General features: G+C 36.2%; 1 protein-coding gene across 2 annotated transcripts in view; it reads right to left on the bottom strand.

The window, feature by feature from the left end:
• Positions 1-20,376, bottom strand: part of TRIM8 (tripartite motif containing 8) — a 119,998-nt gene extending 99,622 nt beyond the window's left edge. Inside the window, exons 1-2 of one of the 2 annotated variants that reach the window (XM_053692465.1) lie at positions 19,399-20,376; positions 17,747-18,858 (exon numbers count right to left, since the gene is read on the bottom strand). In XM_053692465.1, coding sequence (XP_053548440.1) covers positions 17,747-18,316 — 570 coding nt within the window. In that variant the 5' untranslated portion in view covers positions 18,317-18,858; positions 19,399-20,376. Of the gene's footprint in view, positions 1-17,746; positions 18,863-19,398 lie in introns of both variants that reach the window. The other variant, XM_053692464.1, reaches the window with a different exon arrangement.
• Positions 20,377-22,036: the final 1,660 nt, after the last annotated feature.

The following is a 22,036-nucleotide window of genomic DNA, read 5'->3' on the forward strand; positions in this document are numbered from 1 at the left end:
ATGATCACTACAAAGCTTGGCACAGTGATTATTTTATTAGCATGTACTGCAGATTATGCCTTTGTATTATGTATATTAGGATAAAGTAACACAGAGTGTGTGTTTGGAAATAGTTTTTTAATTATAATAACTAAAAGTAAATTATGTATATAGTAGATAAATTGCATATTTAATGGAGGAAAAAAATCCTACTAGCTATTTAAACTCCAAATATATTAGAAAAGTAAAATGTATTTATGTGTAGTCTCACCCTTTCTAGTTCCTAAACATTTTTGTATATTATCTAAACCATTCTAACAATTGATTTTTCCCCCTTTTCTTAAAATCTGTATGTATTCTTATTAACACAGTTTTTGGCTAAATTTTTTGAATTTAGACCATTTTGTGTGTGTGTTTCTAGGCAACCCTTTTATATTAAAGTCCTTGAATAATTTGCCAATTGCATTTTCAATGGATTAAAGATTATTTATTATTAAAATGTTTAAGTCTACCTGTTAACTAGCTGGAGACATGAAGCTTATTCAAGGCAGAAAATATAAACAATCAGCACACGTCATTTTAAGCATAAGACTAGGTACATCCCTCTGTACCTTGTGTTTGTTTTTATATCTTGCGATTTCTCCATTGGCTTTCAATATAGTAGATTTATAGGCATTCTGACTTGATCTATCTCTAGGTTACTTGGTTACAGGGTTCCACAATACATGTATATGCATTTATTTATTGTTTATGGTTCAGGACTAGGGATGGGCGAATGTTTTGCAACAATCGAAAAATGAAATTAATTTTAGCACATTCGTTCCTTTCAAATTTTGAATGTTTGTACAACATTCTAAGTTTATTTAATGTAAGAGCATTTCTAATTATTTCTTTACATGTAATAATTTAATTCCAATTATGCAATATTCAAATTCGAAAAATTTGAATTGATATATTTATAATAGTATTTCTAATGCTCTCTTTAAATGTAATATTTGAATTATGCAATATTGGAAATAAAAACATTAAAATTCATATATTTGTATCTATTATGTATCAATTTACTAAATTCCCTACCACGTGAACTATTGAACTTCTGAGTAGTATTTGTTAAATCGAATGTCAGATCAAATATCCACATTTGAAATTTAGAATGTAATTATGAACATTCGAAAACGAAAGTAACATTTGAAAGCCAGAAATAACAATCGATAAATTAATTTTCATTCTTATCATCATTTGGTTGTCCAAAACGAATGTTCACATGACTATTCGTTCTACCAAACGAATTACACTTACAGCATATTCGCCCATCCCTATTCAGGACCTCAGTGCTGCATCTACATCAGAATTTAACATTACTACAACATCCTTTTTGGACTCCCCTTATGTCTATTTAAATGGACTTCTGCACTACGTTGGAAGAACTTTTATATTTTGCCGATTTCATTTCTTTGTCTGTTTCTAGTACACAGGGCCAGTCAGTATTTATTGCTTATGTCAATCTGTCTTTCTAGCTATATACTGCAGTGACAGATTGTAATATAAGTGGGAACATGACGCAGGAGTGATATTCATTACAGGCTACAGAATGAGTCGCTCATTGTTATATTTCTTATATCCAAATCACAGTTGCCCTATTTTTTTTCCTACTGGTCCAATTGTTTGGCACTGTTTAATTACTAAACCACATGATGTTATCTTATTAACAAATGTGACTAGACACAGAAAATGCTCAGTATCAGTCTGACTTACAGTAAGCATATCAGTATCTCAATTAACTTGCACATCTCATTAGATGAATAGTGGCATGCATATAAAAGATTACTATTTAAACGTACTGTAGTTTTATATTTTTTGCAGGTGTGAGAATATGATGAGTTTTCTATAAATTCATGCTTAATAAAAAATAAAAACTCCCACTCCAATCAATCATGTGTAGGGCCCCCTCCACCTTTCATAAACCCCTTTGCCTCAGTGCAGGGGCCCATCCCTCCTTTCCTAATAATTGTTTATGTAGCATAGGGAATCCTCACCTTCTTCCCTCTTTTACCCCCCCTCCCGTGATAGGTTGACCACCCACCCACCATTCCTCCCATACCACCCACGACAATACCATATGGTAAAGGGAGTACAATAAGTTCTCCCTTACCACATGAAGGCAGATGTCTTCTGCCCTGGCTGCAGTCTCCAATGTCAAAGCTGACAACTGGAACCATAGCATGCACCCCAATGTTGGACATGGGTACTACGTCAACACTGTACGTTGGGCAAAGTACTGTGTGACGTAGTACCTATGTCCATTTCACGCAAGGGGTTAATCTTCTACTGGTCTAATATCGGTAATTTATACTGGTTGCCTACATCTGATCTAGGTGAACATTAATTTTACCATATGTAGACCTCCCAACTGACCCTATTGGAGAGGGATAGTCAGTCCCTAATTCTAAGCTCTGTCCCTTTCAAACAGCGATAAGTCCCTTTTTTGCAGAATTTCCCTTAGCCCCACCCACAGAATACCCAGACACCTCCCCATATCATGCAGACACCCCTACAAGCAACCCAAACACACCCACTGATCAACTAGACACACCCAATAACCATCTTTGACCTTTCCCCTTCCAACATGGCCTGCTCACAAAATGGCAGTGTCCCCTCTAAATCTCCTGCATCTCTAATGCCTAGCCACAAATATTGGGAGGTATGCATATGGTAGAGCTACAGCTCTGAAACTGTATGTTATGCATAAAAAAAATGTATATAATGTAAATAGGGTTGCCAGGTGTCTAGAATTCAGCCAAATAGTCCAGTATTTTAGCAAGCTTTCCAGTACACTCTATAAAGAAATATTGGATACTAAAAGGCCACCGTTTATATTTTGACAACCCTAAATGTAAACTGCATAACTTCTAACTGCCCCTTTATTTAATCCATCATTAAAATACAGTTAGCATGATGTGCTCCCATCTTCATAAGGATAGTAGTTGATATGTGAAATGACGTTTGAACTTAACTGAAGATTGAAAAGACCAAAGGAAACACAAAGATTTAGTTTGACAGTAGTTTTATATTTCTGTTTGTGTAGATCTATTATTTAATAAAGTCATCTTTAAAGTAGAGAATTGGGTAAATAAAGATAGCTAAACCTCCATAGCTGTCTATACGCTTCCTAGAGTTAAATAGCTAGTAGCCTAGGGATAAACACATTTTCTAAAAAAAAATGAGTGTAGTCTCATAAGGATTTTTCTATTATAGAAGGGAAAAATACAGTAAAGAAATATCTAGGGTATGAAACCTTTGTTAGAATAAAAATACCAGCCATGATAATTAGCACAATTAACTGATATAAGAATCAATAGCATGCTGCTGTTGTACAGCCCCAGATTACTACTGCAAGAGCTTTTCAATAAATGATGTGTTTTAGCCTATTAACACTAGTTTGGTACCTATAAAGCACCCACAATTGTCAATCTGAGAGCATATTTAGCAACTGATTGTTAACCCCAGAAATTAGCATTTGGCACTAAAGCCATATTTTTAAAATAGAATTTAGCATAGTCCTGTAACTCCCAGCATACTACTGACCATTATATACTTTTAACATGGTATGGGGATTACTTAAAAGAGACAGTGAAGTAAAAAATTAAACATTCATGAATTGTGCAATTTTTAACAACTTTGCAAATTACTTCTATTATCTAATTTGCTTCTTTCTCTTGTTATCCTGTGTTGAAAAGCATACCTAGGTAGGTATATGTACACCTCTTGTTATTGGCTCATCAGATGTGTTCAGCTTGCTCTTACAGCATTGCTGCTCCTTCAACAAATGATACCAAGTGAATAAAGCAAATGTGATCATATAAATATTGTTTAAAGTTGTATGCTTTAACAGAAATCATGAAAGAAAAATGGTGTGTCTCATGTCCCTTAAAGGGACATTATACACTCTTTTTTTCATTGCATAAATGTTTTGTAGAGGATCTATTTATATAGCCCATAAAGTTATTTTTTTGTTTTTTTTAAATGTATAGTTTTGCCTATTTTTAAATAACATTGCTCTGATTTTTAGACTCCTAACCAAGCCCCAAAGTTGTATGAGAATACCGTCAGATTCCTATGCATATGCAAAAGAAGGGGGGTGTCTTATTTCCCACTTGCAGTGGGCTTTCCAACTACCTTTTCAACAGAGCTAAACTGAGAACGTAAGTTTTTAAAAGGTTTTATACTGGATTTTTATATCAGTATCTGTGCATCTTATTCTTTATAGTAGTGTCTATTACATGCAGTTATATGAAAATGATTGTATACTGTCCCTTTAAAGCCTACTCCATGTATAAGAATATCGGTAGAGTAGATGAGCTTTCTGCCTTAAATCTAATATCAAAAACTACCAGACAGTCCTAGTATTTGTTGGACTGTAAGGTTTTGTAGATTTGGTTACCTCTGACTTGCTTACTGGCTCTCAGTCTTGCATTTGTGTAATTTAAGGTATGTGTTAGCTCACAGCTGCATGCAGTAACTAGTCCATAAATATATAGTCTGCAATTAAAGTATGCACAGTGCTCATCTTTGGTGTGGGAAAATGACTGTGTTTTGGTATTTTTCTTTATTTTTTTGGCGGGGATTAACTTCCTGAAATGCTTAGGGTTGCCTCCTGGGCCATATTTTCCAGGACACTTATGAGTTACACATGCTGCAGGGTGTGCAGAGGGGAACGTAAATAACATGACAGCACACAAATAGTGATTCTGGACTGCACTATTCATGTTCCTACCTGCACACCCTGCAGCATGTGTATCTCATAAGAGTCCAGGAAACCATGGCTGAGGTGGGAACCTTAGTTATGCTGTCTTTTGGCAGCACAGCGGGAGGAGCTAAAAGTTGCTTTAACCGTTAAAGGGATACTTAAGTCAAAATTGAACTTTCACAATTCCAATCGCGCATGCAGTTTTAAGAGACTTTCCAATTTACTTCCATTATCAAATTGTGCAAATCTTTTTATATACACTCTTTAGGAGGTACCAGCTCCCATTAAGCATATGCAAGAGTTCACAGCGTATATGTATCTGAGTCTGTGATTGTCTGAAAGGTGGCACATGATACAGGTGCCTGGCAAATTTAAAATACATTTTGAAATACGTCAGAAAAAAATCTACTGCTCATTTAAAATTCAGAGCAAGTGTTAATGCGTTGTCTTTTTATTATGCACGTGTTAATTATGCAATTCTACATGGTCCTTTAAAGGAATAATTAACACCTTGTAATTACAAGACATTCCTTTTGTGTTGCTAAAGAATAACATATCAGCTAAGTCTCAACGTTTTTAAAACAGATTAACATTCTTTTTACTGCAATTATTTATCAATAGCCAAACTCCACCCATCGTAGTCCTCCGACAAGAAGGCTAGTCCTGACTTTAATGTCGGTATAGAGCGCATTGTTTTGCAGTTGTTATCCATTTAAATTAATTAGGAACATATATGTAGCAGGGTTATCCTTGAGAGGTCAGCAGAGTGCCATTTAAATTCTGGGGATTAGAAATTGCGCAATTTTCAGAGCTAAATTATGTGAAAGGAGGCAAAATAAATAATTATAATAAGAATATAGTTTTGTTTGTTTTTTTTAAGAAAAAGTATAACTATCCCTTTCTTGCAACACTTAAAAATGTTTGGGGTATGACACTGTTTTGGGGTCAAAATACATTTCCTTTTACATCTGTGTAAATGTTTAAAAGGGAAAAAGTTGCCAGAATATAGTATCTACACTGATAACATACAAGAAATAATAACATAATAAGTAGGGTTGCACGATACCATTTTTTTAAGACCGAATACAAGTACCGAGATACTTATTTTCAAATACTCACCGATATCAATTACCGATACTTTTTTATGTCATGACAGTTTACCTAGCACATTACAGAGTAATGATTTAAGATCACTTCTTTATAATTATGAACTGCATCTCAAAAGACATTTTTAAATAATAAAACAGTTTTATGTGCTTGTGGTCACAAAGCTTACAGAACATGTTTATAAATAAAAATATTACAATAACATGTTAATAATAAAAGCAATAAATAACAGCTGCAGCAGCTAGGGCTGGAAAGCTACAATTTAAAGGGGGGATTACTGGATGCAATTGGGTTGTAGGGTGCCTATATAACTCATCAATCTAACATTTGTACTTAATACAAAGTAATATAATTTAATTCTGAAAATAATATTGAGGTAGGAGTATCCCAGTTTACCTATTTGAGAAAAATGGGGCATTTGCATTCTACACACTCAACAGAAAATAGGGCTGGTCTTCATATTTTTCCAGGGCTGCTTTTTATTCCCAGTCCAGCCCTGGCTAAGGTTGTTCCTCAGAGTACAGTATGTTTTGAGCATAATTGTGCAAGAGGAGAACTAGTAGTATAACAGGCAATCTAGCAATTAGAATATTTTTTCAAAAGTTAGTGGAAAGTTCTTATTAAGGAACAGAAGCATCTCTGCATGTTCAGCTATAAGTCTGTTTCTGCTATCAGTAAGGACATTTGACGCTAAGCTGAACAGTCTTTCACTTTTCACACTACTGCATGGGTTAGAAAGATATTTTTGGGCCATTAAATCTCAGTTTATTAACTGCCCAACCAGTACTTCAGGGGTTTGTCTGAATGACTGAACTGATGTACAATAATACAAATAACAGCAATTTGTATTGGCAGAACAATTTTTAGTTAAGTCTCCACTCCAGCTTAAAATGAAATAGGAACATACAGTTTGAAAAATGCCACAAGATGGCTTATGGGTAGGAATTGGAGGTATCGGTTTAAGTATCGGTGCATTTGCACGAGTACAAGTACTCATGCAAATACTTGGTATCGGCACTGATACCGATACCAGTATCGGTATCGGTGCAACCCTAATAATAAGTGAGTTTTAGCTTTATTTTTATATAATGAAAGTATTTGTTTTCACCAAAGGCTCACAAGTGCTCAAGTGATTCCATAATCTTAGGGTATTTACATTCCTCAAGGCAATTTGTTACATTAAAAACTAAATAGGAAAGATTTGTTCTTCTAATACACTTTTCAATTAAAATGTTTATTGCTATTTATAGATATAGACAAAAAAGTGTTTGTTCAATATGAAAAGTAAATACATTTAGAATAACTCAAAACCTTAGTAGTAGCCGTGGCTGCCAAAATCTGCCAAGCCCTGTCCCCAGGGGCGTATTAAGGCATAGGCCAACAAGGCCGGTGCCTAGGGCAGCAGATTTTTAAGGGGCAGCAGAATTTTGAGTCCCTAGGGCCACTCTACTGAACTCAGGACTGGGTGGGTAAATTAACCAATTACTAATGACTTAAATGGCTGGCCCGGCTATTGCTATCCTATGGATTGTATGTGGGTGCGCATGACGTGGTGACAGTGGAGGCGGAGCTAACTTGCGCAGCCTGGCCTGGACTGAGAGGGAATGCGGTATTCTTCCTGGCTCCAGCGCGTGATTGAGACTCACACAGACTACACAGTGCAGTGTGCACTATAACGTGACCACTGTGAAACAGCATATGCCTTTCTCCCTTCAATACATCTTCATTAGGCATTAAAATAATTAAACGGATTAGTCACTAAATACTTGTGCATTTACTGTTTGTCTATCTTTTACATGCAAAGAATAAGTATTTATTGCTGAATCTATACAACTATGTGACTTAAAACACAACTGAAAATATGTTGTATGCATTTTTATACATTCAGAAACAATACAAGTATATACTTTATTATGATTGTACCATGTGACTTTATCCCCTAGGATACAATTCCTAAACCTATCATAACTACTGTTGTATTTTTTAAGTACTTTTAAAGGCCAGTTTGTATATTCATTACATATTTATCCAAGCAGATATTTTGCTTAAATAACTGTCAATCACCAAAGAAGATGTTTAAGGTTAAACAACTACCTACTGACAAACTATCATACAGTGAAGGATATTTTTTTCTGATATAGACACTTTAATCATCTGACTTGCAAAATAATGTCTTATATATATATATATATATATATATATATATATATATATATATATAATGTGTGTGTGTGACCAGAGTGAATGCAAGCCCTGGTGAACATCTACTTAAAAAGATTTTTTTTTTTATTTTTTACACCCTGCCCCAAAAATATTATGTCTAAAAAAAGGCCTTAAACCTGGGGTGGGGTGTGGGGTGGGGCAGCAGAATTTTGAGTGCCTAGGGCAGCACAAAACCTAAATACGCCCCTGCCTGTCCCAAATTATTCAGTGGTGTTTTGTAAGACTTTGAAATACAAATGCAGCTAACAAAATGTTGCAAATAAGACATTGTGTAACAGCAGTATTCTTTAAAAATGACACTTCAATGTCACAACTACAATTACTGCAAGCACTAATAGCGACAGTAAACAGCTTATAATTTACAATACATTTCTATTGTCTTGCTATAGAAAACATACCAGTGAAGTCTGAACATTTAAAAAAAAAAAAATTAACATCTTGTTTGCTGCAATTGTATTTCAATAGCTCAACTACACCCACCACTTGCCTTATTTGGAGGAGCCCAACCGAGCTTGATTCTGCAGACATTAATGCCATCCACAGTCAATATGTTAGCATAAAGTGAACAGGTTTACAGGCGGTATCTGATAGGGAAATTGTATGTAGCAGGGTAAGCCTTAATAAGTGAATGTCCAGCTCTGAGAATTATAAAATCTACAATTTTTAATGTTACATTACATGGGGGGGTCAAAATAAATAATGAACGTTCATTGGAAATTTGTTTTACTAAGGATAACAAAACATTTTATATACAAATTTTAAGTGCTTACTATCCCTTTAAAAACTCACCCCCTGCAAACATGGCACAGTCTATGCTTTGTTAATAAGCTACTGACATAGTTGTAACCCCTTTCACTCACTTGAATGGGTTAAGAACAGTAGACAGCCTTTAGTGTACAGTAAGTAGGTTGTTTGCTCAAAGCAGTTTCCACTACTTGATCTGCACGGCCCCTGCAAAAGGAACCCTTAGCTTCCTTCCATCTTGCAAATGAAATTTCCTGTGTTAAAATTCCTGCCTGTTAGCCAGCACTTAAGAAACAAACAGTACAGCAAAGTTAAAAGCTGCACTTTATAATAAAGCCAATATGTTAAAGAAATGGATCAGAGTGGAAACTATAAATATGTGTATGTTTGCATCTGTGTTTGTGTGTGAGAAACTGTCTCTATGTGTGAGAAATTCTGAGAATGGATGTGTGTGTCTGTGTGAAAGGGTTTGTGTGCCTGTGTGTGTGGGAGAGGTGTGTGTGTGTGCCTGTGTATATGTGAGAGAGATTGTGCCTGTGTGTGTGAGAGAGAGAGGGTGTGTCTGTGTATGTCAAAGAAATAGTGAGTGAGAGAGGTGTGTCTGTGTGTCTGTGTGAAAGGGTTTGTGTGCATGTAAGAGAGTGTGTGTGTCTGTATGTGTGAGAGAGATTGTGCCTGTGTGTGTGAGAGAGGGTGTGTCTGTGTGTGAAAGGGTTTGTGTGCTTGTGTGTGAGAGAGGGTGTGTTTATGTATGTGAAAGAGATAGTGGGGCGGGGCCGAATTATTAAGCTCCTTCAGGCTCGCCGGAAACAGAAGTTAAGACTGCTGCACCATAACTTGTCCGCCTTCTCTGAGGCTGCGGCCGATTGGCCGCGAATCTGCAGGGGGCGGCATTGCACCAGCAGTTCACAAGAACTGCTGGTGCAATGATAAATGCCGACAGCCTATGCTGTCTGCATTTATCAATGTGCAGCAGACATGATACGCTACATTGTATCAAGTCCGCTCGCACTATGATAAATCTACCCCACTGTGTGTGTGTGAGAGAGAGAAAGAGAGGTGTAAAATGGTTTGTGTGCCTGTGTGTGTGTGTGAGAGAGAGGGTGTGTGTGTGAAAGAGATTGTGTTGCCTGTGTGTGTAAGAGAGAGGGTATGTCTGTGTGTGTGTGAAAGAGATTGTATGTGTGTCTGTGTGAAGGGTTTGTGTGCTTGTGTGAGAAAGAGAGTGTTTGTGTAAGTGTATGTGTGAGAGAGTGCTGGTGTTTCTTTGTATCTGTGTGAGAGAGAGAGAGAGAGAGAGAGAGAGAGAGAGAGAGAGAGAGAGGATGTGTGAGTGATACAGCGTGTGAGTGTGTGTGAGAGAGGGGGGGGAGTGTGTATGCCCATATCTGAAAGAGTCTTCAGAAAAATAATTCATTACTGGGACCTAGCTAAACATATCTGTTGAACCAATGACAAGATGCATATGTGCATAGCCACCAATTATCAACTAGATTCAAGTAGTGCATTTCTGCCTGGAGCTGCCTTTATCAATGTTTTAGCCCCTTTGTAAATAATTATATGCAAGCAACAGTGCAATAACAAGTGTGCGTAGAACACCAATAGAGTTTTAGGAGATCTGCTTATCAGCCAGTGCAATGGTATTATATAAACATATACTCTCTGTGGGGTAAAACATTAGAATAAACAGCTTTAACATAAAAGTCAGAGCAGCAATTCACTACTGGGAGCTAGATGTTGATAGGTGGCTACACACATATGTCTCTTGTCATTGGATCATCAGATGTGTTCAGCTAACTCCAAGAATTACATTACTGCCCTGGAGCTGATTTTAACTATGTGTTTAAATCATCTGCAGGTCTTCAACACATAGGGGTTTATCGCAATTCTCTAGAAAAACGTATCAAATTAAAATCCCCATAGACTTTAATAGAGTTTTTCTGTTACAAATTATTTGATTATTTTTTTTGTAAAGAATAGTTTTTAAGTTGACATTAGCTTTTTTAACTCTTATACGTTTGATAAATATACATTTTATATATATATATATATATATATATATATATATATATATATATATATATATATATATATATATATATATATATATATATATATTTATTTGATTTTTATCCCTTCTGTAACATGTAGGATTGTGCCAATGCAGAGTTTATGTAAAGCAAATATCACACTTACATGATACATTTCACAGTCCACTGTAGAGGAAATGCTAATAGCATTGTCCAATCAAATATCTCCACAGGATACAAAGCCTACAGGAATACAGGAACTGACAGCATGTTGAAAAGGGTCTTTCTTAGAATTGGAAACTATGTAATAAAGCTATTTGTTTAAAAAAAAAACTGGGTATGTTTATATTGAGGAGCACAGCAACATGCTTCTAGCAGGGTTCTTTGTAAGAGGATAACCAATATATTAAGACAAGACCAGAGGTGTAAAGATTTAAACAAATGTCTATAATATAAAATAAATATAGATACATGAGACATGCCACCTGTTTCTATTTGAGAGGGATAGTCCCTGATTCTGAACTCTGTCCAGCATTCCAACTGAGACAGTTATATATTCTTATTTGCAGATTTTCCCTTGGCCCCACCCCCACTGAGCATAAAGGCTGGACCACAAACTGCCCAGACACACCTACCTGCCACCAAGACACACCCACATTCTCTCCCCCTAACAACCCACTCTCTCCCACAAAATAGCGAGAGGATAAGGCAAACGCTGCTAACAGGTCATAAAACAAGGGAAATAATTACCACAATGTTGCACAGCTTTTAGTTATGGGCAGCCATCGGGTTTAGGAGGATTTGAGATGTATATTCAAGTATTGAGTTGAAGAAACAAATAGGTTAAAAACAAAACGTTAGTGGATTAATTATTCAACCTCAACACCAAATGGGTAAAATTAAACTGTCTCTTGGTTGTCTACTATCAGCAAGAAAATAAATTGGCCAAGCTGTTTTATAATGACCACTGGGCATTACAGTTGATTGGTATGGTGTTTTAGAATCATATTTATGGATTTGGATAGAAGTTTTGTGGCCACACGAATTTCATATCCTATGATTTCTGGGCTATCACTTGACAGTGTATGTAGACAATATCTCCTAAGGTGCTAAATAGAAGAATAGGGTCTCCATGTGCCAGCTTTTAAACAGACTGCCTGGTATTTAAGCTCCCATAAAATATATGTTAAATAATTGTATTATTTGTCAGCTGAACTTTGATGAATTCTCTATACATTTTTACTCCCCACAAGAGACAAGTCCCCATGTGAAGGCTAACTACCTTACCCCTACAATTGGCTGATCTAGACTGATATATACAATACACATACATTTTATCAAATTTTCAAAGATACTGAGATCTGAGCTGCATTAAAAATAATGTTTTTTTTAAACTCTGCTACAGTAATTTTGCTTGCCGAATTAGCATACTTGTTGCCATATTTTTTGTGCACTTTGTATTTGGATATTGTTGAACTTCCATAATGATCCAGTATCCAATAATTAAACTGAGTTAATTTTGTTTACGTGTTAAGGGTTTCTATGCCAACTCGATGCTGAAATCAGCACCTATAAACTAAAGGATTTACTATCCGAAATGATACATCTACTATATCTTTATCTGATAAAAATATGCTTGATTCCTTAAAGTACAGTATACTGTAAATTATCTATTTTAACTGCTCATGAATATTAAATTGTTTACCTTTATTTTAGCATTTGAAATAGCTGCCTGTTGAAACCACCACATACTTTAAATGTCATGACTGCAGTAATTAGTTCAGAAAAGCTACGTAAACAAGATCAAACAGAAGTCACACTCCATAGGGTGGGAGAGATAGGTACTAAAATTTTCATTTTCAAATATCTCAGACAGAGTTCAGATAAGGAAGCCTCTGTGTTTATGTAAAGTGATCGGATCATTAGATCTGTTCTCCCTGCAAGCTTAGCACATTTTAATAGGTTGTGGTTTAAAGACCAAAAACAGCAATTTCATATACAATAATAAACCTAAACAAATGATATCCTATACATTTTATACTCTGCAAATGGTAAAACAAGCTATCTGAAACACATCAAGGGGAAAACAATTCATCATTTGAATCTCCATTCTATCATATCTGTATTCAAGGTTGTAAATGAATGTTATCTCATGATGACAAAGGATTCATAACAGCTACACAGTGTATAGGCATGAAAAGACTTTGTTTCTTCAGTTGCAACCACCCGTGGCTTACAGGAAACAGGATTGTGGAAATATTTGTGGTTTAGATTGCTGGGAATGAATTGCATATGAGTGTTTAAGTTAATAAAACAAGGAATTCAACTATTTTAGGGGGTAGTACAGTGGAAGAGTTACCAAAAAAAACATGTTTATTTTTACTTACAGGCGCAAATTATGCAAGTAGGGTTGCCATTTGTGTCCGGGTTCGAAGCGGAGTCAGACTCGGACATACATATATCTGGGTTTGTGGTGAGAAACAGCCAAAACGTTGATTCTGTGCTTTTGCAACATACTACACATGCCTACACTACAGTTATTTCTCTCCTGCGTGTCTGAGTGTGTGTCTTTCTGTGGGAGAGCGTGTCTTTGCGTTTGCCAGTGTCTTTCTGTAAGTGTGAATCTATGAGCCCGAATTATCAAGCTCCAAATGGAGCTTGATGCCCCTGTTTCCGCACAAGCCTTCAGGCTCACCGGAAACAATAGTTATGAAGCAGCGGTCTAAAGACCGCTGTTCCATAACTTGTCCACCTGCTCTGAGGCAGCGGTCAGTTATCAACCCGATCAAATACGATCTGGTTGTTTGACACCCCCTGCTAGCGGCCAATCTGCAGGGGGCAGGATTGAACAATGTTCTCGGCATTTATCGATGTGCGGCGCACATGATACACTACATCATATCATGTCCGCTCGCACTATGATAAATTGGCCAATATGTGTGAAAGAGTGAGATTATTTGTGTGATAGTGTGAGTATGAGAGAGTGTGTGTGTGTGTAAGAGAGTGGGTGTGAGTATGAGAGACTGTGTGAGAACATTAGTGTCTTTGACTTTGTGTGTGTGAGAGAGACAGTGTGAGTGTGTGTATGAGAGACAGTGTGAGCATGTGTGTGCGAGCGTCTGTGTGTGTGTGAGACAGAGTGCGTGAATATCTATATGCAAGTTTGTGTGTATCTACTTTAACACATAGGGGTAGATTTATCAAGTGCCCGGCGCGGGCCGGAGGTCATGATTCACTATAGCGAATCATGTCTGCCCGACATCGTTAAATGCAGACAGCATACGCAGTTGGCATTTAACATTGCACAAGCATTTCTTGTGAAATGCCTGTGCAATGACGCCCCCCTGCACATTCGCAGCCAATCGGCAGCTAGCAGGGGGTGTCAAGCATCCCGATCGGATCGGGATAATTGCAATCCGCCACCTAAAAGGTGGCAGACAAGGTAAGGAGCAGCGGTCTTATGACCGCTGCTTCTTAACTTACATTTCCGGCCAGCCTGAAATGAGGGGGCGTAGAAGCATCATCCGCTGCTTTATAAATCTACCCCCTTGTGTCTACTCTGCCAAAACAATGTTACTGTGCTGTGCACAGCGCAAGAGTGTTCGGGTTTGGCCTAAACTAAAGGTGGCAACCCTATATAAAAAGTTACATCAAGGTGACTAAAATCCTTACTGAAACCAAATTAAGAAGGAATCGTTCAAATTTGCTTGAACTTAGACTATGGAAGGGTAAGAATATGTTTATAGTGTCTATACTGACATGATATACAAACAGAGTTAACAGCCAAAGTCTAACACTTCTCTTAGCAAAGTTTATTTGTAAAGTCAGATATAATTATCAAATAATTATAGTGTACTTTTATCAGCCTGAAAATTAGTAACAATTACAAGCTTCCACTTAACGGGAGACCTAAAAACGGAATGCTTTCCTCTTGCAGGTTTTTATCATCATGTCCACACTTACCGGCCATGTTTAACAATACCAGAGTTTCTTCCTGTCTGTAAAACACTTCCTATATCCTTACTCTGGCCCTGATTTCTTAAAAACAAAAACTACCAACATGACAAATCTTAAAACAGGAATCCAAAGACCAAAATCCACATACATTTTTTTTAAATGAATCCTGTACAGATTCTTTCTATGAGAGAGAGAAAGAGAGAATATGTGTATATACATATGTTAACATACATATACATATATATATATATATATATATATATATATATATATATATACACTGTGTATATATTCATATACATATATATTTATATTTCCTGCGGGACTTACCCCCTTCCACACTAGTTCTCATGCTGTGTCTCACCTCATGAGATCGAGGTTCCCATTGAAGCCTATGGAAGCTCACTCTCATGAGCGCAATGCTTCGGTTAGATGCAAACGTGAGGTCGTGTTCCCATTGCACCAAACTTGTAATACTAGTGCACATTTGCATGCTCTGGTATTACTAAATTGAATCAATATTTTGCGCTCAACTTGTAATCTGTCCCTTAGCATTCACAGAATAATTTGCCAGCTGTGTGGCATTATGAAGTAGCCGGGTGGCGGCAGTTTGATACTTTGAACTATTAAATTTTTTTCTGTTATTTATAAAGTGTAAAGTTACCCTCATCGCTATCTAGAATATGATTCAATGTTTAAAAATAATATGACTTTAATTCATCATATTTTATATAAATAGTTATAAATAAATATATTACCTTTATAATCCTAATTATATACATCCCCAAATTCAACCCGTAATTTTTTTTTTTTCTCCTTAACATCACATGTATTTTATAGCCAATTGATTTTTAGGCCGTTAGGCGGCCGTCATCCGCCCCTTTACTCTCCTTCTTATCAATCAAGCGCGCTCCAGTTTCGCGCATGCGTCCCACAGACTACCTCATCGTCTTGTCACAGTGTGCACAATCAGAGACAGGAGCTGCATTTATTGATATTGTTGAAACGTTTCTTAAAAACATCGATCTATTAACTCTGTTTGCCCAATTGTACTATAGATTTTATAGTACAATTGGGCAAACCGAGTTAATAGATCGATGTTTTTAAGAAACGTTTGAACAATAAGAATAGATGCAGCTCCTGTCTCTGATTGTATAGTACTGAATGAATATACCTATTCATTCAATACTATACTACAAGGCAAATTAGCGCATGCGCATTGTAAAATAATAGGAGAGTAACGCATGCGCAATTTTTATCCTGGGTCGTGCACGCGCATTTGCGAGGGGTAGAGACTTCACAAAATGCAGCAGGAAGTAAAGGCTTGGGAGGAGTCGGGAGACAAATGGTAGGGATTTTCAAATTAATTTTTAACATAAATATTTGAATATTCATAAAAAAAAAAACTTAGCGACTATTATAAGTTGATACTGAGAAATGGTTAAATTAATTAAACAAATGTTAACTTTACCTTCACTTTAAGCTAAACAATGCACAATTAATTAATTAGTTAATCAATTAATTAATTATAATCTGTTCATCAGAAATTAAAAAAAAACTGACATTTAGTTAATATTGAGTTAAATTATAGTTGGGTGGTTAATAAAATAATACCTAGTGGTGTGCCCATTAAAATGGTCCTGGGGAGAACACAGAACATTTATATTTGCTAAGCGTTTATTATAGAAATGTGTGTACAGTGCACATTTAATGTTATTCAAGAATATATAAATAAATAAATAGAATGCAGCTAGCAAGAATTCCAAAATCATACTAAACCTTGATTATGAGAGGAAAAAAAACCTCTTAAATGGCTGCAAAGTCTTGGCTTAAGCCAATAAACTGTGTGACTCTGAGCAGTCTGTTTTATGATTACTGGTTTCAAAAGTCAAATAAGCTAAAGCTTCCATTTGCCTAAATGCAAATTCTGCTTATTTGCAGTTATGGGCTCATGTAGCCTTGAGGTCCCTCGTATGTGTCATAAAAGCCTACAACAGCCACTGGAACTAGAAAAGTCAGCTCATACCCACATCCTGCAGTTATACAGAATAACAAGATTACTGATCAGGGAAGGAAAAATAGCTGTTAAACCCTCTGTTTTCTAGGCCCCTAATTTTATAACCAGTATTCCTATTGTGAAGATGCTCCTCAAAATCTGCACAAAACATGTAGCCACAGTAACACCGCAGCTTCATTTGCAATTTCCTTCCCACAAGGAACATGGTAGACATTAATGTGAGCTATCAAAAGGAAAGTATAGCATTAGCTACACTCTTTTTTTTTTTTTTTTTTAGCCCAATGAGTTAACCAGGGCCCAAGAACATATTCATTACATTGTGTGGGGTGAAAAGAATACGTTCCATCCATTAAGTATATCTGTGTTATACTAGATTGGACTACAGCACTGTCTATTAATGTTTAAACATTCCCTGTTAAATTTTAACAGAAATTTGCCTATTTCTCATCACAAGAACTTTCTTGTTTTGTGTATTCACTATAGCTATGGGAACCAGTAGATACAATCTGAGTAGGTAATACAAATAAAAAAAAGAAACCTTAGGCCTAGAAAGACCTACCACTTTTTTTCCCCCCCAAGATACTGGATATATAAATATCAAGATAAAGAAAACAAATGATCCTAAACAAACCAAATATTGAGGCTTCTACTGGGCTACTAGATAAGGATACATTACAAAGGGAATGAAAGGAAACAAAAGTCATTCTCACAAGGTTTCACTGTTAACAATTAACATAATACCCAATACATTCTTAGGTTAAAAAATACAAATTATCAGCAACTGTCAATATATATATATATATATATATATATATATATATATATATATATATATATATATATATATAAAAATGGGAATAAAAAAAAGAGCGCTACTAATCACAATATTACATTTTCCTGTAAAATACCGAATTCTTGAAGGGAAAATAAATTTGGTCTTACCCTAATTTCATTCCTACGAATTTCCACATCACAAACAGAATGTCCTTGGTGGGCCCCACTGTAATAGCAACAGAACTGGCATACAGCAACCTGTTCCGCGTCACAGTGGTACAGTCGATAAGCATTGTGCTGTGGGCAACTCCATGCCCTTACATCATCAGCTTCTACCAGGAGGTGGCCTCTAGCAGTGGAAGGTTGTTGCAGGTGAGTCTGCACATGGGACTGGCAGCAGGGTGCTTCACATCTCAGGCAGATCTTCTGTGCAGGAAGTGGAGGTCCTCTCCTACAAAATACACAGTGTAGGACAGAAGGTGGCTTATCCACATTGAGAGCATTGAACTTTTCCACAATGTTGGCAAGCTTCAGATTCTTCTCTAGGTTTGGCTTCTGGTTGTAGGCCTGGTTGCATTCAGGGCACCTTACTAATCCAGTCTCTTTCGCCCAGGCCTCACTAATACACCCTCTGCAGAAATTGTGCTTACAAGGGAGTTGAACTGGTTCAATAAAAACATGCAGACAAATAGGGCATATAAGTTCCTCTTCAAAGCAGTTTTTCCAATTTTCCGACATTTTCAACCAGGAAGATGTGTGTATTAGGTTTTGGAATATAGATCACAGAATGCAAAAATGCTGCTAGTTAAAAATAATGAAATGCTTAAAAAATGTTTCCATGAAATTTTAAGTAAATAACGAAATAAACAGTTTGTTTTTTTGTTCTCAAAACATTATTTCTTTGATTGCGAATTAATGAAGAGTAAAAATCAAACAAGCGACACAAACGTTAGATCCTTGACACTAAAATAAGCAATTCATATTGTTTTGAAAGCAAATGATATGAATGTATTCCATTAAATAAAAATGTATCTTGTTTAGAATACAGTATTTCCACACCTTTTTAAAAGATTTCAGAGGAAGCCACCAAGATTTACCAAAAAAAATAAAATTGTGTGTAGGGTTCAATTAAATCGTAAAAAGAATTCCTTTAAATTAGCCAAGCAACCAAATTCTTGAGGTTGTTTCCACAGAGAATGATCCTTGATGTAGCTCTGAAGGAGACAGTTCAGCCTCACAGATCAAATTCCAGCCTGAAGCGAGAAAAAGTCCTCCCACTTCTTCCTTGTTTCGTAAATAGGAAGAAAAGAAAAAAACACAAAAATAAAATTAAAGCAGTTCTGCAGAGAAATGAAGTCTACTCTGACCCAAAAGGAATTCTCAGCATTCCTATATCTGCATAACCACAAATGAGAAGATAGATATTAATTAATAAAAATTAGAAAGAAAAAAAACAGAAGTGTTGGATATAGATCAGAGGATCAGGCTTTGTAGAAAAAGCATGCCTTGATCAAACTGAAAAGGAATTTCTCAACTGCTAATCACAGTTCCCTCCCCCACTTTTCTCTCCCCCTCCTGTCATGAAAGCTATTCCTGCTTTTACATTCAATCTGCAAGGGCTAGTGACAGAGAGGCCAATAAGGGAAACGCAGTTAAAGAAAATTAGCACAAATTTTTTTTTAAGAGACAAAAAAACAAAAAACAAACAATTTTTGGAAGAGAAAGGGTGTTTGTTTATCTGCTCTAAATATTAATATGGGTTCAACGTAAAGCTCAAATGTTAACACATTTATCTGCGTGCCCTATTAAGATTGATTCACCTCAATAAAGAGAAACTTCAGACTGATCCTGCAGCTGCTATGCCTTTTGGCGTTATCATCAGATCAAAAAAAAAAATACAGAGCCACATTCAGCCATCTTGGTTTTTTTTTGTTATTTTTTTAAATCCACTTAATAAAAATATAGAACTATATATTTTCCTTTTAATAATATAAAAAAATATCTGTCACATAAAGGTTAACCAGCTTTTGTTAGCGTTTCAATGCTTTTAAAGTCACCGGTTCAATTGGAAAACTACCAAACGGAAAGCTTGTCAACAAGGACAGAGACTTAGCTAAAAGACTAGATCATAAATAAAATATATTATATCTATTATTAAAAAAAAAATCTCTTAATCATGCAATAAGAAAAATGCACAACGCACTTCCTTATTCACAAATATATATCAAAATAATAATATATATATATTTATATCTATTTTTTTTCCTTTTCCAGATTCCTTTTCAGCAGTGTTTTTTTCTTTTTGTTTGTGGTTGTTGTTAATAGATTTCAATGAACCAAATTGTCTTTTATGATACAAAATCTGTAAACATCAGTCCTTTCAATGTATATCATATCTGTTCTCTGTTTTTCTGTAGATTCTTTTCTCCAGTGATCAGAAAACAATCACCGTTTTAATTTCTGAAAGCTTTTCTTATTGTTGTTTTTTGATTGGAGAAGATCTGCTCGGTCTTGATCTTCATCTGCTTCCGTCAACATACACCTGGTTTGCGTTCTTTTATATCAATCTCCAGTTCATAATTATAGAGAGTCCCCCACCCCCCCTCAGCAAGATCCAGTCCAAGGGAGAGTGAAAGGAATAGTTAATCCAAACCTCCTAGCTGGAGTGATGATAAAAGCTGTGTATTTTCAATGTTTCTTGTAGCCTCCTATAATAACCATGACAGGCACAAATAAATCCAGATGGAGGGGAGCAAGACCGTATTACCTCCTGAGTCAATCTGTAGAGAGACTGTATTCTAAGCAGCCGAATGAGTCCCAACTGGCCCCTCCCTTCTCAGGCTGCCTGCGTCACTTCTTTCTTCCTTTTTTTTATGCATTGAGGCCTGCCTGTCATGCAATACAGATTAACAGCGCCCTCTTTCTTTACTTTCATTCCTCCAAAGCTCCCACAGCTGCAATAGCATTTGTAGACAAGGCTGAGAAAGGCTTCTTATTCTGCTAGATGCATATTCACTAAAATGGTCTTCATAGCCTTTAATTTCTCTGATAGCATATATTACTGCAGTTTAAATATTAAATACAGTAGAATTACCTCATCAACAAATGACCAGTAACAAGACAATAGAACAGCAATTATTAATTATCAGGTGACAGTCATCAGCCAATCATACGTATATACTGTGAACTTTTTCACATGCTCAGTGGGGTGCTGGTGCCTCAGAAATAGGGATGGACGAATGTGTTTCGATTTACATAATTGAATGTTGATAAGAACGAATATTCTTACAAATTCTATAATCGAATGCTATTTACAGTTTTCGAATGTTACTTTCTAATTCAAATGTTTATAATTAGATCGAATGTCCACATTTCGACTAACATTCGATTTAACAAATACTATTCAGAAGTTCAATAGTTCATGTGGTAGTGAATTTAGTAAATTTAATCATAATAGATACAAATATATAAATTTGAATGTTTCTATTTCGAATATTGCATAATTTGAATCTTACATTTAAAGAAAGCATTAGCAATACTATTACATTAAACGAATGTTAGAATGTTGTACAAACATTTGAAATTCGGAACGAACGAATGTGTTAAAATTAATTTCATTTTTCGAATGTTGAGAAACATTGGCCCATCCCTACTCAGAAATTGTGAATATAAAAACACTGTGTGCAATCTGATAATGTAGGTAAATGGGAAAAGTGTTTAAACCTGCATGCTCTATCTGAATCATGAAAGTTTAATTTTGACTTTAGGGGTCCTTAAAGAAACATGAAACCCAAAACTTTTCTTTCATGATTTAGACAGAGAGGTCGAATTACCAAATGTCTGTCGGACTGGATCCGACAGTGCGGATCAGGTCCGACAGACATCGATGAATGCGGAGAGCAATACGCTCTCCGTATTCAACATTGCACCAGCAGCTCACAAGAGCTGCTGGTGCAACGCCGCCCCCTGCAGACTCGCGGCCAATGGGCCTCCAGCAGGGAGGTGTCAATCAACCGGATCGTACTCAATCGGGTTGAATTATGTCCGCCTCATCAGAGCAGACGGGCAGGGTTATGGAGCAGCGATCTTTAGACCACTGCTCCATAACTTGCGTTTCTGGCGAGTCTGAAGACTCGCCAGAAACACGGGCCCTCAAGCTCCATACGGAGCTTGATAAATGGGCCTCAGAGCATACGATTTTCAAAAACCTTCCAATTTACTTCTATCTACTTTGCTTTGTTCTCTTGCTATCCTTTGTTGAATAGAATACCTAAGTAAGCTCAGGAGGGGCAATGCACAAGTTGAAGCTAGCTGTTGATTGGTAGCTGCACATATATGCTTCTTGTCATTGGCTCACCCAATGTGTTCAGCTAGCTCTGAGTAGTACATTGCTGCTCCTTCAACAAAAAATACTGAGAGAATTAAGCATATTTGATAATAAAACTAAATTGGAATTAT

This window comes from Bombina bombina, chromosome 9, assembly GCF_027579735.1.
Source record: "Bombina bombina isolate aBomBom1 chromosome 9, aBomBom1.pri, whole genome shotgun sequence".
Classification (NCBI taxonomy): Eukaryota; Metazoa; Chordata; class Amphibia; order Anura; family Bombinatoridae; genus Bombina; species Bombina bombina.